This window comes from Carcharodon carcharias, chromosome 15 (genome assembly GCF_017639515.1).
Source record: "Carcharodon carcharias isolate sCarCar2 chromosome 15, sCarCar2.pri, whole genome shotgun sequence".
NCBI classification, from domain to species: Eukaryota; Metazoa; Chordata; class Chondrichthyes; order Lamniformes; family Lamnidae; genus Carcharodon; species Carcharodon carcharias.
In genome coordinates, this window is record NC_054481.1 from 12997577 (window position 1) to 13015602 (window position 18026).

General features: G+C 39.7%; 1 protein-coding gene across 11 annotated transcripts in view; it reads right to left on the minus strand.

Annotated features, from left to right (window-relative positions):
• clec16a (C-type lectin domain containing 16A) overlaps positions 1 to 18026 on the minus strand; it is a 290561-nt gene that overhangs the window by 14999 nt on the left and 257536 nt on the right. For 6 of the 11 annotated variants that reach the window (XM_041207278.1, XM_041207276.1, XM_041207279.1 and 3 more), the window contains one exon: positions 10714 to 10869. The exons of 1 other annotated variant lie outside the window; for it this stretch is intronic. In XM_041207278.1, the coding sequence (XP_041063212.1) occupies positions 10714 to 10869 (156 nt within the window). Of the gene's footprint in view, positions 1 to 1318; positions 1431 to 8236; positions 8293 to 10713; positions 10870 to 18026 lie in introns of those variants that run through there. 4 more of the 11 variants (XM_041207281.1, XM_041207282.1, XM_041207284.1 and 1 more) reach the window with 3 other exon arrangements.

Below are 18026 nucleotides of genomic sequence, written 5' to 3' on the forward strand. Positions count from 1 at the left end.
TTACCGGAGCATAGTGGAACCCAAAACAAAAAAAAGTCTACATTAGTTTTCACGTCCCACAAAGAGGAAAGTTAATGTTAAATGTTGTTTTTAGTTGCATCTATTTGAATTTGATATTTTTGCTTTAACCTCAAATATGTTTGGAGATTTCACTGGACCAGTAGGGGAGTTTTAATCATCAGTGATCATTAACTTGGACATGCTTCAGCATTGCTCCCCTGTTAAGTTTTGTTTGTTTATTCTCTTGAGAAACATTTTGGGATGTTTTACTATGTTAAAGGTGCCATACAGGTGCTAATTGCGACTGTTGTACTCATGCTTAGTGACTCCTCTAAGGTGCTACAATGTAACCAGACTTGGTTGATTAAACTAAAAAAACTCATTAAAATGACAGAAAGATGGAGGTGAAACAAGGTACACTGGAGATACTGATAGCTTTAATGGTTTAATTTTTCAAGCGGAAAGTCTAATGGTGAAAACAAGTGGAAAAACACCAGACTACATTGTTTCATCTGGATAAAATACAAAACTTAGGGATCAGGTATGGCAGATATTAGTGACAAGCAGACTTGGGATCCAAAGCAAAAAATCAGTTGATTGGAGTGTAAGTACTTTTACTACTATGCTCCAAGTTACACTAAAAATTTGTGGCAGAAATCACTTGTTCCTGGATTATTTATTTAAATAACTAAGTAGCTTTATGCTTTCAAATTTTATGTGCATTTCTTGATCAGTGTTTGGGTTAAATAGGTTTACACAGATTCAGAGCTGCAAATATTGCACCCAAAAATATAACATTATGGCAACAGATATGCTATATTGAAAGATGCGATTACAATATTCCAGTGCTGAAAATATTATCAAATTCAGGGCTACATAAATCTTCCTATTAAATGCATTATTTGACTAAATGGGTGTACTTTGAATTCTTAAAAATCTTTTATTCCTCATGTGAAGCCCTTATTTAACATTTGTTGCTAAGGAGTTTTCACTTGTATCTGAAAAAGGTACTTATCTATAATCTATGTTATGGCTGGGTAACCACAAATCTTTTGTGCCACCTCACTATATATATATATTGCTTTTAAATTTTACCCTCCCAAATACAGTCGCTTTCTGAAATATTGCATTGTTATTGTATACATTTTTTCGGTTGATATTTTCAGGTTCAATTTTGAGGATTGTGGTCATATTGCTAATCCATATATTCTTGCATGCCATAAAAGGTTACTTGGTCTGAAATCAATTAAGTAGACTATAGGAATATTGAAGAATAAACTAAATGATGAGAGGCTGGGGGAATGTAACATAAACCTGCCTGTGTTTGCACTGTATGAGCTGTTGCCTGGGGGCCTAAACCCAGTGTCCGCCACGACTCTCAGCCTCTGAAAGACTAAATACTCGCCGTCTTCCTCTCCTGCCAGACCTTACTAAAAGGAGTAGAACAGAGGGACAGATCACAGGGAAAGTACGACAATGGAATAGAAAGAAGTGGATTTGCTCATGGGTACATTTCAGCAGCTAACAAACAATAATGGTCACTTAAAATTCAGTCCACAAACAATGGCATGGCATTTAAACATACAATGATCCTTCTTAGCTCTTAGCCACTGGCACTTCTAGGCCTTTTAATGGATTAACATGGCTTTCACAAAACTGGTAGTTAAGAGCTACAGAAGCAAGTTAACACAGAAAAGCAATATGCACACAAAATAGCAAGCTCAAAAAACAACTATTCCTGTAAACAAAATAATTGGATTAAGAACGCATTCCATAGCGTAAAACATCTTAGTAAGCTGAAAGGAAAACAATATTAGTACTTTACACAAAGCGTTTTCAAACAAATACCAGTAAATTCATTAATGTCTTGAACAATGAACTCAGTGGAATGTCAGATAAAATTTCATTGACTTAAACCCATTTTTCAACCTTCTAAAAAAGGTGATATTTTCAAAATGTAGTTTACTGCTTAATAGCATCTTTTACTGCTTAATAGCATCTTTTACATGTGTATCACTGGATAAAATTCAAAAAAGGCACCCGGCAGAATTTAGCACACTAGAATATATTTTTCCACCATCATTATGAGATAAAATGCTGCCCATCCAAGGCACCTACAAATGTTTGAATCCACCATCATATAGTTGACTGCCCTTTGCACTGAGCCTTCCAAATACATTAGCATTCATTCCAAAGGAAACATTAAGATGGATTCCCCTTTTGAATAACTCTTCCAAAATCCTGTTCACCCATTACTACTGTGCCCCCTGACTTACACTGGCTCAGCAATGTCTCAATTTTAAAATTTTCATCCCACTATGGCCTCAACCCTCGCTATCTCTGTAATCTTCTCCAGCTCCAATTTTGGCCTCTGACCATTGCTAATTTTAATTGCTCCAGCACTGGTGGCCGCACCTTCAGCTGTCTGGGCCCCAAGCTCTGGGATTCCCTCCCTAATCCTCTCTGCCTCTTTACCTTAGTCTCTCCTTTAAGATATGAGTATCTTAAGGCAACACTTTAGGTGAGTGGGCAACAGGTTGGCAGATAGAGTATAATATAGGCAAACGTGTAGTAATTCATTTTGGTCATAAGAATACAAAAAAAGATTTTTTTTTTTAAAAAGGTGAGAAACTTTCAAATGTTGAGGTGATGCTACAAGAAATGCAGAAAGTTAGAATGCAGGTGCAGCAAGCAATTAGGAAGGCACGTGGCACGTTGGCCTTTATGGCAAGGGGACTGGAGTACAAGAATAAAAGAAATCTTGCTACAGTTGTGCACTGTTTTGGTGAGACCACATCTGGAGCGGGTTTGGTCTCCACATTTAAGAAAGGATATACTTACATTGGAGGTGGTACAGTGAAAGTTAACTAAATTGGTACCAAATTGTCTTGGAGTTTAGAAGAACGAGTGGTGATCTCATTAGGATTCTGAAAGGACGGGTGGGCACAGAGATTGTTTCCATTGATCAGGGAACCTAAAACATGGGGGCACAGTCTCAGGATAAGGGATTGATCATTTAGGACTGAGATGAGGAGAATTTACTTCATCCAAAGGGCTGTGAATCTTTGGAATTCTCTACCCCAAAGGGTTATGGATGCTCCATTGTTGAATACATTTAAGGCTGGGATAGCCAGATTTTTGATCTCAGGGAATTGAGGGAGATGGGGAGCAGGCAAGAAAATGGAGTTGAAACCCAAGATTGTATTGAATGGCAGAGTAGACTCGATGGGCTGAGTTGTCTACTCCTGCTCCTATTTCTTATGTTCTTATACTCCTTAACACCTACCTCTTTGACCAAGTTTTTGGTCACCTGCCTTAATATCTCTAAATCTGGACTGGTATCATATTTTGTTTTATAATGTTCCTGTAAAACAGCTTGGGACATTTTATGATGTTAAAGTTCTACATAAATATGGGTGTTACTTTTTTTGGAGCAAGGAAAGCTCTGGTTAGGGAGAGTTACTGAAACATCTCTAGAGAACTCAGACTAAACCTCACCCCCTTTTATTTGATATCTGAAAGAGTATTAGAAAACACAGGTTTTCTTTAGGGCATGGTTTCCTTTTCACCTTCGACTGTCATTGTACGGTGTCCTCAGCTTGTTTGGTGACTGGTCTTTCACTTCTAAATTGTGTGTGTTTTGGTCATTTCCAGAGCTTCATGTGTGTGATATTGTCGTAAAATAGCCAGTAACACTTTTCAGCAAACAGTTCATTTCAAAACTCTTTTTTTCTGGGCTTTCAGACCTGCACTACAGAAACAATGATTAAGATAAGCAATAATTGTGTATTATGAACCGTGAGCAATGGTCTGGCGTTGCAGCTCTTTATTAATTATGAGTGTAATGACATGAGTGAAATTTACCAATTTGTGCAAGGCTTTACTATATTTACACACTTATGATATTGACACATTTCCTGCATTCAAATACACCGATGCAGAAAATTCCCACAAATTCCTGTTGATGTTCAACCCTTGCTGATCCATAGCCGAGTAAAAGTACTATTTTCCCTTCAACTTTCTCCATTTTTTCTTCTCCTCAAGATAGTGATAAGATTCCATAGATACCAAGAGCCTTTTAGTATGATACCCCAACAACTATTTTTCATCTGTGAACCCAGGTCTAGTCTGCTGAGTATCTGATCTGGGAAGTGATCGGAAGTTGCTGTAAAGCTAGATCTTAACCCCGATAGCATCCAGAAATGCATTTTATATAACTGATTAGTGATCAGGAGTTAGAACATTTGCTGATTTTTCCTGTACCTAGCTCAGAGACACAGAAAAGATGAAACCATGCCCTAAAGAAAACATGTGTTTTCTAATACTCTTTCAGATATCAAATAGAAGGGGATGAGGTTCAGTCTGAATTCTTCCAGAGATGTTTCAGTAACTCTCCCTAACCAGAGCTTTCCTTCCTCCAATAAAATCATCCGTGTTTATATAGAACTTTAACATCAAAATGTCCTGAGGTGCTTTACAGGTACATTACAAAGCAAAATATGATACCAGTTCAGATTTAGAGATATTAGTGCAGGTGACAAAAAACTTGGTCAAAGAGGTAGGTGTTAAGGAATATAAGAACATAAGAAATAGGAGAAGTAGACAACGTAGCCCATCGAGCCTGCTCTGCCAATCAATATGATCTTGGGCTTCAACTCCATTCTCTTGCCTGCTCCCCACCTCCTTCAATTTCCTGAGACGTCAAAATCTGGCTATTCCAGCCTTAAATGTGTTCAACAATGGAGCATCCACAACTCTCCAATGTGACAGTATCAGCTCACATTCTATAATCGAAGGATGACACCTAAGATTTCTGTTATCTGTATGGCTCAGTGTTACATCATGCAATGCATTTTCCCACCAGGACATTTGGAAATAACAGTATGACTTTTATATTGTTGCCTTGCCAGAGAGGTGAGAACAGTTGTACTACAGATAATGAACCTGTATGCCAATATGAAAACATATATTGAAAATACTCAAAAGTGAGCCACTTAAGTGTGAAATTTTTCCCCACCAGAAAAAAATCTCTAACTTTCAAGAGCCAAAGTTGAAATAGTTTTGTACCTCAACCTCAAGTGGTATAATTTTCATGTTCAACAACTCACCATTCAGTTTAAACCATGTAGCGTAAAGTACAACAATGCAATACAGTTAATTTCAACACTTTCCTGGTTTCTTGTGAATTTTAGAGTCAGAAGGTTGTGGATTCAAGTCCCACAGCAAGACTTGAACACATATTCTAAGCTGGCTGTTCATTGTTGCGTTGAGAAAATATTAATTTCTTTGAAAGTGTCATTGTTCAGACATTAAACCAAGTCCCTGTCAGCTGTAAGTATGTGGCACTTTTTTTGGAAGAGCAAGGGGTTTTCCCGATGTCCTGACCAACCTTCAACCTATTCGGAATAAAAACCAGATTAACTGGTTATTCATTGCATTCCTGTCTGGGACCTTGCTATTTACAAATCAGCTGTTGTGTTTGCCTGCTAAAATGACTCAATTTCAGAAGTAATTCACTGGCTGTAAAGGTCTTTGGGACAAAGAAAGGTGGCATATAAAAATGTAAATTACTTACTTCTGAGCAAAATGACTGGGAAACTGAATTCTTCCATTTTGAGCATCAAATGTCAGCATTTGGAACTCTCAGATCAGGTATACCAAAGGTGGCTTTATTTTGCACCTTCCCTGCCCCAGTTCCAATCTCACTAGAGCAACCTTTACCAATCAGCATGAAATTTCCACAATTACACCAGACATTCTGTGGTCCAAGAGTGAGAATTTAGTGTCAATTGTTAAATTTGGCGAACTTTATACCATGGGCCATTAGTCAATAGGAACTGGGTTAACAGTACTTGAACTGATTTTAAATAGGATGCTTACCATCAGCAGAAGGAATCAACTTCCCTCAATAAATCCAAATTTCCACTTTACAAACATACTTAAATTGAGCCATTATTCTCTATGGAGAGCTAACATTTTACACTAGCCAAAGACACTGATTTTTGCTCCATTGATGCCATGATAACCTAAGTCTGTGAGCAAGTGCTCCACAGTAGGAATTAATTGCCCTTTCCTTATGCTGTGAAAGTGGAATTACCTTAACCCAATTAAGCACTATTTTAAGTTCAGCGACCAGTTAATGGCGCGAGTAAAATGCGTACTTTTTAAACTAGTCGGGTAATTACTTGCTATGAAACCACCTCCATCCCATGCACAAGTGCATGTCTTTCACCTTACACTCATTCCAGTTGCTGGTGTGTTGATTGGACTGGTTAAGTAGAAATGACCATGGATCGATCTAGACTTATGAAACTAGGATTGCCTTCAGGCCCCTGTTGTTAAGGTTCAATATTAGGTTCAAGAAATAACCTAAGGTTATTTATTTAATCATATTTTCTCTCTCTTTCCCTATCCCCTATCTCTCTCTCTCACATATATATAACCATGTAACTCAGTGAGGCCTAAGTGTTAATAAGGTAGTCAGTTTTGCCCTTTCCATGTGGTTTGACAACTGGGAGTCGTGGCTTCCTAAGTGACTTCATTCATCAAATACTTTTATAAAGTAACAACCAATTAGAAAAAAAGACTTTCTTGTCAGAAGTACTGAAAAAAAATTTGGGGGATTTCTAGTCTAATACCCCCATTAGTAAGACCCACGTGTTAAAAGAACTCAAAACTGAAAATATATAACATCTTGAAAATATAATTGGGTTAATAAGCAATATCTTTAATTTGGTCTGTGTAACTCATTTACTGTCTAGGTTTAAGATCTTAGCGTGAAATGTAAAAATCAAAGCTTTGTGCAATGCAAGTCTAACAGGAGATCAAAACTATGGCCACAGAACCATAAAAATTAAAAAAAAATCCACAACAAAATACTTTGTACAGGCAAAAATAGATCAGAAAAAAAAAACCCTCAGACATTTGCATTGAATGATGCAAGCAGGCTATATTTATAAACAAGTCTGGGTGGTATGATGGACCCAAATCCAGCCCAGTTTGATGGAATTAGTCTTAAATCCCATTTGATTGCAAGAATCCAGTATGAAATTAGTTTGAAAATGTTACTGCCTCTGCATACAAAATATAAATAATGCACACGTAAGTTAAGTTTGTGTTTGAGTTCTTTGGAAATATTATTCTTGTAGATTCCAAAACTGAAAATTTCAGAGAATGTTCTGACAGTTTGAGGATTCTAAAGAACACAGCCCGAAGAATCCTTTTTTAAAAAACTACCTATAAAAATTAGAATTACAGGCATACTTCTAACTTTTCAGATTAATGTGGAATTAATTTATTCAGCAAAGCTGCCTTGATTGAAAAACATGAAGGAAATATTTCTAGCTAAAAATGAATAAATCAGAATACAATGTTAAAGAGTTGAACTTATTTAATGTAAAATGATCATAATTTTGCAGCTCTAATGTTAGTGGCAAATTAAACTTTATGTGAACTTAGTCAAGTTGCAAATTGGAGAATGAATAAATTAAACAGTGGAATGGTGAGAAATTTTAAATGAAAGATACATGGAATGCGTGGTTGTAAATTTGTACTGATCTGAGTCCACATTTGAAGGTGGTGTGAAGTGTGGAACAAGAGGTTTGCTGCGACTGTTGGTACTTTCCCAGCAGAACAGCAGTGATTCTATTTAGTATGTCACTGTGGTTGACAAAATAAAAATATATTATACTCCTAATAGTTAGTGGGCACCAAAATCAGAATGAAATGTAATGTTAAAGAGCTTAACTTATTTAATGCAAAATGATCATAGTTTTGCAGCTCTGTTTGTAGCAAATTAAACTTCATCTGAATTTAGTCAAGTTGCAAATTGGAGAATTCAATTTTAAGAATTAACAAGCTCTGATTAAATTTAATTTATACATGACCAACCAAGAGCTTTAGATATCAAAAAGGAACCAAACTGTCTTTAAGCAATCGTTCATGGAAAGCCTTTAACTGGGGGTGGATTGTGGGGTGGGGGAAGATGGGTTAGAAGATGGCATACAGCTAGGTACAGGTGCTTTTACATATAGTGGATAAGTCAAGGAGTTTCATTTCGTTTCACTATCGCAAAAACAAGCCCAGCAATTCACATGAAGAACATTTGCAGAGAATACCCCTGTAAAACTTAGCTTCTTGATTAAGGGTAGATAACAAACAACATCCAAGGAACACAAATCAATACAGCATTATTAATATTTCAGACCCATTAGGTCAATGCTGTTACCTTTGAATTGTCGTATTGAATCTTTCATTCAAAATTTACAAATCTGGGTGCTGAGTGCTTATTGACTGGAAACAAATCAAAATATTATCCCGTAAACTCACAGTTAAATGATTGGAAAAACTGTTGTGCAGGTGAACATTGAAACATTAACTAAATCATTCCTGTCAGACAAAGTCATGGTGACTAAAAGGAGGTTCATATAAATAGTCAATTATAAGCAACGCATACAAAGCACTGAATCATCTGTTGCGAGAACACATTTGAAAAACATTGACAAGACAGAAACATGTCTAATCTGTTCTCTTCTGCAACCAATTTCTTACAATGATATGTTGAATTTACATTAATTAATAAAAAACCTACAACCCTCTGAAAACTGTGCTCTCCTAATTCTGGCCTCTCCTGCATTCCAGATTTCCACTGTCCCACCAATGCTAGCAGTGAGTTCAGCTGCAGGTCCCAAGTTCTGGAACTTCCTCCCTAAACCTCTCTGCCTCTCTTTCCTCCTTAAAATCTACCTCTTTTCCAAGCTTTTGGTCACCTTTCCCAATATCTCCATATGGGGTTTGATGCCAAATTTAATCTGATCACATTCCTATAAAGCATCTTAAGCCATTTTACTTAAGGGTACTTTATAAATAGAAATCATTGTTGTCAAGCAAACCCATGTTTAAGGGAGCATACAGTTGAATGATACAATCCAGGAAGGTACCAGGTTGCAGCTTTTTCATTGCTTGCAACTAGCACAGCACTTGGGTTGCTACAGATAGCCTTGGAATTCTCCGAGAGGGAAAACAAGACAGGACTCCTGCTTCTGAGCGAATTCGATACTCTCAGAACTATTAGCAAGCAACGAGTAAGTGCCTTCAGGAATCCAGGAGGGGGGAGAAAATTGGGGGTAAAAAGGAGGGAGGGAGGGAGGAAAACTCTGCACTGGAGTTTGCAACACACAGCTTAAGATTCACATAATACTTGATGACTATTGGAGCTTTCACCTTGTGGCATATAAGGAACCTGAATTACCTCAGTTGTGGTACTGCTTTGTAACACAATCCTAAATTGTATTCTAAGATCACTGCAGAATAAATATATGTTCATTTTTTATAAAATAATTTTTTTTTTGTACATAAACTCCTTGATTTAACCCACATGTCATTTTAGCTGTGCTGCAGCCAGTGACACCACAACGACTGTACTGAAAAAGTTAACCAGATAGAAAAAAGCATATATATTTTAGACAACTACTGCCATAAGAGCACTGCTGTTATCATCACTACCACTTGGGGCTAAATTGGGCAACACAGTGGAACTACAGTGATGAACCCCATATGTGCATGTTATATGGAGCTAGGATGTAGGTCTTGTGCTTATTCACTTCTTGACTCAATCACAACTGTTGCACTGTAAGGACATGTCTAGAGAAGGCCAAACGCTTCCTAACAAGTGGAGAATAAAGCAAGCTGTTCTTTTAAGCTCCCCTCCTACCCCCCCAATAAACAATTAGAATATCATGGTGGGTTAAGGTGAGGGCTGTGGGGAGATTTAATGGGCAGGGGTAAAATGCACAATAAAAGGAAACCTTTGGTAATTAGCATAAATTCAATTGTGCCAATTCCATCAAATAGCAGATTGCCATTGCCCTGCCATTTTCATCTTAAACCTGTAACGAAGGTTCAAGGACAGTGACATTATCAGTTATCCTGTTATGTAAACATTCATTGATAAAAAGCAACCACTTCTGAGTCAGATCCCTTCACCCTTTAGTGGCAGGAATAGGTGTAGTTGGTTATCTTTTCTCAAAGATCTGTGTCAGAGCCTTTAAACATGAAGCTATCAGTGTATCTTAATCATCTCAAAGTTGCTTCTTTGTAAATCAGGCATTGGAGCCCAGCAATCTTGCTACTGACAGGACTTCCTGTTCCACAGGTTACTCAAATCCACTGTTGGGAGTAAATACAACAACATTATCAAAGAACCATTTTCTGTATTAATTTGTGGTATTTTCTTAAGCTTTGCACCATCATTTTCACATGATTATATATTGCTCAATTAATTTGAGCTAGTTTTTAGAAACAGTTAAAGTGTCACTTAACACACACACCCCCCTCCAACTTCCAAGGTACTCATTTTTGTTTCTGCTACAACATGCAGTATTACACAACACGGTCACAGAAATACTACCAGTGAATGATTTTGTAATTTTCCTTTGTTAAATCAGCTGCTTATATTTCACAAGAAAGCACAAACGAACTCAGGTTTGGAGAGCAAATTTCGTTATGCTTCCTCCTGAATGTGGCCTGAATAGGCCACCAGTTTAAGTGCGCTAATGAGGGGTTAAAAAAAAAGTTTTAGATCAAAATTTGATACTCATACGTTTCCATGAACCATAACAGGATAATAATAGGTTGCTTATGGATCGTTCCACCACTTCGTAATGCATTAACCAAGTCAATGTGCTAAGGGTCTGAAATATGCAGCAGAATTACCTGTGGGGCTCTGAGTTGCTGAGGGAGTGGAAGTTGCGCTGGTGGTGATGGTATCGCTGCAGCCTGTGCTGGTTGTGATGGTGCCGCTAGAGGGTGGGGAAGGGGACGATGCTGGAGAGGGACTCTGCTGGTTTATGTGCTGTGCCACTGCAAACCCTAGAAAGCAGTCAAAGAAAAAGCATTTTTTTTAAAACAACGCAGGCCCTTTGAATAATTTCCAACCTAAACAATTCAAGATATAAAGATTCCTCCATTTCCAGAAATCTTTAGTATTGCTGTCACTCAATATTTTACTTTACAAGATCTAATTTTTAGTGATTTCATTCATTAAAATGACCAATTTAAAGAAATTCCATATACAATGGCAAGGAGTTAAATTTAAAAAAAGCAGCCCATTTCAGTGAGTTTTGTAGAATCTATATTCTTCAAATTACACCATGGCAATGCCTTGTTAACAGGTTAACAGTTTGTGCAGATACCCCAAGAGAGGCCTCAAGACCAGAAGTAGTAGAAATAGGGGCTCTTTTCCTTTGAGAAAAAAAAGGCCGAGAGGAGGTTTGATAGATGTATTCAAAACCACGAGGGGGCCTGGATAGAGTAGACAAGGGGAAACTGTTCCCGCTCGTGAAAAGATCAAGAAAAAAGGGGGCACAGATTTAAAATAATTGACAAAAGCAGCAAAAAAGTGATCTGAGAAAAAAAACTTCTTGACACAATGAGTGGTTAGGATTTGGAATTCACTGCCTGGGAGTGTGGTGGAGGCAGGCTCAATCAAGGTGCTCACGAAGGAATTAGATGATTATCTGAAAAGAAACAATCTGCAGAGTTATTAGGCGAAGGCAGGAGAATAGCACTAGGTGAAATGCTCAGAGAGCCAGGGCAGGCACAATTGGCCAAATGGCCTCCTTTGGCGTAGTAACAATTCTGAGGTTCAGAATGTGAACACTGTTACCAACGCCTATCTATGTTAGTCAGTGTAGCCTGATTAACGTGCAGAACAGTTTCATCCACATTGGGAAGTTTGGGTGAGAATTCAAGGACTTTTAGTTGGTTCTTTTCTGGGGCAAACAGTTAGTTATGAATCAGGAATGTCATCTTGCTCCAACAATTCATAGCTCACGTGGATAAAAAATCTTTGCCTGAGCCATCTGCTCAGCTGTAAGCTTACACATCATGTGTACAAGATACAATCCTATAACATGCTTACTTAGAAAGCTCTGCTATAGCCTGGGAATCTAACATTTCTCTAATTCTATTCAAATGTTTCTGAAGCAGATACAGAATTCAAAATGTGAACGAGAATTTCAAAACATCGAAAATAACAACTTTTTTCTTGAATCAGCTACTTTAGATGGAACAGTCTTAGCCTTTATGGGCCCAGCCTGCAGGAGGTGACCTTAAGAGAGATCTTATCAGAAAATCAAGATACGTTAAAATAACTGAGATATCAAAAAGTTTTCCTTAAGGAGGTGGTAATGTCATGATAATCTAATAATGTTTCTAACTTAATCCAAAATTGTTGACTTCATAACTAAATGGCTAAATTTAAAAAAAAAACTGGCACATTAATGAACACACAAGTGTTAGATTATTTACTGCAGACTCAAGATTTTAAATAAAAGTTCAATCCTTACATACAAATATCAGTCATCCACAAAATAAATGTTGCTGAATACACTTCTTTAAGGAATCTATTTACAAGGTCATTTTAGACAGCACCAAATGTAATAGGTAAGAAAGAGACAAGAACTCTTTTTTATATCAAGAGTGAACTTTTTTCAAAAAGTTAAGGACTTTGGCTGGGATTTTCCAGCCTCATCATGGCAACAACCCCGCGAGAGATTCGGCAGCCCAGCCAAAAGTCCATTAGCTTTCGGTGGGAATGGAAAGCCCTGCTCTTTGTCTACAGTACATAACTGAACAGTCATTTTGCATCCACATACACCAAGTCAGGTCAGTGCGGGGCATCATTACACAAAAGTTTGTTGTCCAGGGCTGTCAGGTCAAGACATTATTGCTCAGCACAAGCATATAAATTCCTCCAGCTAGAATCCTTAAAAAAAAATGTCAAGAGAAATCTGAGTGGTCATTGACCTGAACATTGACCAGATGCTGCCAGACCTGCTGACTATTTCCAGTGTTTTCTGTTTTTATTTCAGATTCCCAGTATCCACAGTATTTTGGCTTTTGTGTTGTCCCCGGACACTGTAGAGGTTGAGGAAACCCTGCCTCATAACATTCCATCATCTTCTGTCAATAAAGCACGTATGGAAGTACAAGTGAATCCAGAAACTAATAACTAATCTCGGAAAGCCCCCAATGTACAGGCCAGTGGGGTTGAAACCAAGTGGAACACAAGAAGAAACAAACGTATTGACAGGTCTGACTATAGTGTTTCCCTTTTAAGGTGGTAAGCATGAGCTGGCGTGCTCAGTGTGGTAGGCTGGAGTCAAGCCCAGGTTGGTTTTCAAACTCAAGTGGCGCTTTTGAAACACTCCAAACTGCTATCCACCTGGATCCCCAAGGTCCTTTATCCAGGAACTTGGTTTAGAACATTACTGGAAACTCCAAAACGCTCAATCATGCATGTTTGCAAGGAAGATTGTCCAAGGCTGCTACCTTGACCCTTAACATTGAAGGCAGCCATTGCAGATGTTTGGAAATATTTAGATAATGCCAAAACAAAAACAGAATTACCTGGAAAAACTCAGCAGGTCTGGCAGCATCGGCGGAGAAGAAAAGAGTTGACGTTTCGAGTCCTCATGACCTTTCGACAGAACTTGAGTTCGAGTCCAGGAAAGAGCTGAAATATAAGCTGGTTTAAGGTGTGTGTGTGGGGGGCGGAGAGATAGAGAGACAGAGAGGTGGAGGGGGTTGGTGTGGTTGTAGCGACAAACAAGCAGTGATAGAAGCAGATCATCAAAAGATGTCAACAACAATAGTACAATAGAACACATAGGTGTTAAAGTTAAAGTTGGTGATATTATCTAAACGAATGTGCTAATTAAGAATGGATGGTAGGGCACTCAAGGTATAGCTCTAGTGGGTTTTTTTTTTATTTTATATAATGGAAATAGGTGGGAAAAGGAAAATCTTTATAATTTATTGGGAAAAAAAAGAAGGGGGAAACAGAAAGGGGGTGGGGATGGGGGAGGGGACTCACGACCTAAAGTTGTTGAATTCAATATTCAGTCCGGAAGGCTGTAAAGTCCCTAGTCGGAAGATGAGGTGTTGTTCCTCCAGTTTGCGTTGGGCTTCACTGGAACAATGCAGCAAGCCAAGGACAGACATGTGGGCAAGAGAGCAGGGTGGAGTGTTAAAATGGCAAGCGACAGGGAGGTTTGGGTCATTCTTGCGGACAGACCGCAGGTGTTCTGCAAAGCGGTCGCCCAATTTACGTTTGGTCTCTCCAATGTAGAGGAGACCACATTGGGAGCAACGAATGCAGTAGACTAAGTTGGGGGAAATGCAAGTGAAATGCTGCTTCACTTGAAAGGAGTGTTTGGGTCCTTGGACGGTGAGGAGAGAGGAAGTGAAGGGGCAGGTGTTGCATCTTTTGCGTGGGCAAGGGGTTGTGCCATAGGAGGGGGTTGAGGAGTAGGGGGTGATGGAGGAGTGGACCAGGGTGTCCCGGAGGGAGCGATCCCTACGGAATGCCGATAAGGGGGGTGAAGGGAAGATGTGTTTGGTAGTGGCATCATGCTGGAGTTGGCGGAAATGGCGGAGGATGATCCTTTGAATGCGGAGGCTGGTGGGGTGATAAGTGAGGACAAGGGGGACCCTATCATGTTTCTGGGAGGGAGGAGAAGGAGTGAGGGCGGATGCGCGGGAGATGGGCCGGACACGGTTGAGGGCCCTGTCAACGACCGTGGGTGGAAAACCTCGGTTAAGGAAGAAGGAGGACATGTCAGAGGAACTGTTTTTGAATGTAGCATCATCGGAACAGATGCGACGGAGGCGAAGGAACTGAGAGAATGGGATGGAGTCCTTACAGGAAGTGGGGTGTGAGGAGCTGTAGTCGAGATAGCTGTGGGTGTCGGTGGGTTTGTAATGGATATTGGTGGACAGTCTATCACCAGAGATTGAGACAGAGAGGTCAAGGAAGGGAAGGGAAGTGTCAGAGATGGACCACGTGAAAATGATGGAGGGGTGGAGATTGGAAGCAAAATTAATAAATTTTTCCAAGTCCTGACGAGAGCATGAAGCAGCACCAAAGTAATCATCGATGTACCGGAGAAAGAGTTGTGGAAGGGGGCCGGAGTAGGACTGGAACAAGGAATGTTCCACATACCCCATAAAGAGACAGGCATAGCTGGGGCCCATGCGGGTACCCATAGCCACACCTTTTATTTGGAGGAAGTGAGAGGAGTTGAAGGAGAAATTGTTCAGCGTGAGAACAAGTTCAGCCAGACGGAGGAGAGTAGTGGTGGATGGGGATTGTTCGGGCCTCTGTTCGAGGAAGAAGCTAAGGGCCCTCAGACCATCCTGGTGGGGGATGGAGGTGTAGAGGGATTGGACGTCCATGGTGAAGAGGAAGCGGTAGGGGCCAGGGAACTGGAAATTGTTGATGTGACGTAAGGTGTCAGAGGAATCACGGATGTAGGTGGGAAGGGACTGGACAAGGGGAGAGAGAAGGGAGTCAAGATAACGAGAAATGAGTTCTGTGGGGCAGGAGCAAGCTGAGACGATCGGTCTACCGGGGCAGTTCAGTTTGTGGATTTTGGGTAGGAGATAGAAGCGGGCCGTCCGAGGTTGGGCAACTATCAGGTTGGAAGCTGTGGGAGGGAGATCCCCAGAGGAGATGAGGTCAGTGACAGTCCTGGAAACAGTGGCTTGATGTTCAGTGGTGGGGTCATGGTCCAGGGAGAGGTAGGAGGAAGTGTCTGCGAGTTGACGCTCAGCCTCCGCGTGGTAGAGGTCAGTGCGCCAGACAACAACAGCACCACCCTTGTCAGCAGGTTTGATGACAATGTCAGGGTTGGACCTGAGAGAATGGAGTGCAGTAAGTTCAGAGAGAGACAGGTTAGAATGGGTGAGAGGAGCAGAGAAATTGAGACGACTAATGTCGCGCCGACAGTTCTCAATGAAAAGATCGAGAGAAGGTAAGAATCCAGAGGGAGGGGTCCAGGTGGAGGGAGAATATTGAAGATGGGTAAAAGGATCCGTTGAACTGGGAGAGGACTCCTGCCCAAAGAAGTGAGCCCGGAGACGAAGACGGCGGAAGAAGAGTTCAGTATCATGCCGAGCCCGAAATTCATTGAGGTGAGGGCGTAAGGGTATGAAACTAAGTCCTTTGCTGAGCACTGAACGTTCAGCATCGGAGAGGGGAAGGTCAGGGGGTATAGTGAATACACGGCTGGGGCTGGGATTGGAAGATGGGGTGGGGACGGAGGGACAGGCAGGGGTGGAGGGTCCTAGATGGGTGTTGGTGTCGATGAGTTGTTGGAGCTTGCGTTCCTTAGCACTTGAGAGAAACAGAAAAAGTTTCTTGTTGAGGCGTCGGATGAGCCGAAGAATAAAATGAAACTAAAAAAAAACCCACTAGAGCTATACCTTGAGTGCCCTACCATCCATTCTTAATTAGCACATTCGTTTAGATAATATCACCAACTTTAACTTTAACACCTATGTGTTCTATTGTACTATTGTTGTTGACATCTTTTGATGATCTGCTTCTATCACTGCTTGTTTGTCGCTACAACCACACCAACCCCCTCCACCTCTCTGTCTCTCTATCTCTCCGCCCCCCACACACACACCTTAAACCAGCTTATATTTCAACTCTTTCTTGGACTCGAACTCAAGTTCTGTCGAAGGGTCATGAGGACTCGAAACGTCAACTCTTTTCTTCTCCACCGATGCTGCCAGACCTGCTGAGTTTTTCCAGGTAATTCTGTTTTTGTTTTGGATTTCCAGCATCCGCAGTTTTTTTGTTTTTATTTAGATAATGCCATCTTTTTCAGTCTAGGCACTATCTCTGGCTGCCACAGAACCATGCTTTTGAAGCCTTGATAACTTGCTCATTTATAAATTTGGTACAATAATGCTCATTTCAAAGGCGCTTTGAAAATAAAATCCTCTAACCAGTTATAAAAACTTTTTAAATCCTTTTCTAACAGAATTGACTTTTCTAGAATTTGAGTGAAAGGGTTTGGATTCAGTTGGGAAATAAAATATCAAGCAGTCTTCCAGGCACTTCATTTGTGGAAACACTGCATAATACCTTTAATTAAAAGTAACAGTTGCATTCTGCCCCAATTCTGTGTGTTTTATTGGGGTACTTGGGCCTTACTGTATACAGTGTGGTAATGATCACATGACTTAAATAGTTGTGCAGGATGGGGACTTCTGAAAGGGATTGTGCTCTCCTTTGCCCCACTCATGAATGACAGAAAATACTATTTGTCCAAGATGGTTTAAAAAGTGGGGGAGAAAAATCAATTACATTATTGCACAGGTGAATTATAAAAATTGCAAACAATTATCAAAATTATCGCAATTGTCTGGGAACAATAATATTTTACATCTCTGTAGATCCACGATACACAAAATAGAGCACAAGATGAAGAGCAAGGGGGAGGGGGGTAAATAACTTTGAACATTATTCATCCTGCTGTCAAAAAAACAAGTGATGCAAAAAGGATTAGTGATTTACTAGAGCAGATGGAGGATGATGGTTAAAAAAAAAATCAGTATAATCCAATCTGGACAGAATTAAAACATTTCCATGAGTGTTTACTGTTTTGTTTCAAACTGCATTCCACTCCTGTTTTTACCAACTAGCTGCATATCTCAATACCGTTGAGCACAATATAGCCGACTAATGGCACAGTCAAGGTAAGCATACAAAGAAAAAAACTGCAGGTGTGAGAAATTTGAAATGAAAACAGAAAAAGTTGCAAACACCTAATGGATCAGTCAGCATTGGTGCAGAGAACAGACAAGTCAATATCTTGGGGTACAAAGAAGGGTCTGCATCCAAAACTTTGCCTTGTTTGTTCTGTACATAGATTCTGACTGATCTGCAAATTTCAGATACTTTCTATTTAAGCGAAAACTGAATTAAGAGCAACATTTCAATATACAGTACCTCAGTTTAACTCCTATTATAGTATACTTTAGGGATGGGCAAAAAATGCTGGCCCAGCCAACAAAGCCCATATCCCATGAATTAATAAAAAAAGCTCTCAGTAACACACACATAGAAAAGCTGTCATCCTAGTTATAATGATGAATAATGACTGACTGTAGAAATTTCCTGTTGGAACCAATCTCACTTCAACAAAGTATAGCCACAAAGCAATTAGATGCCA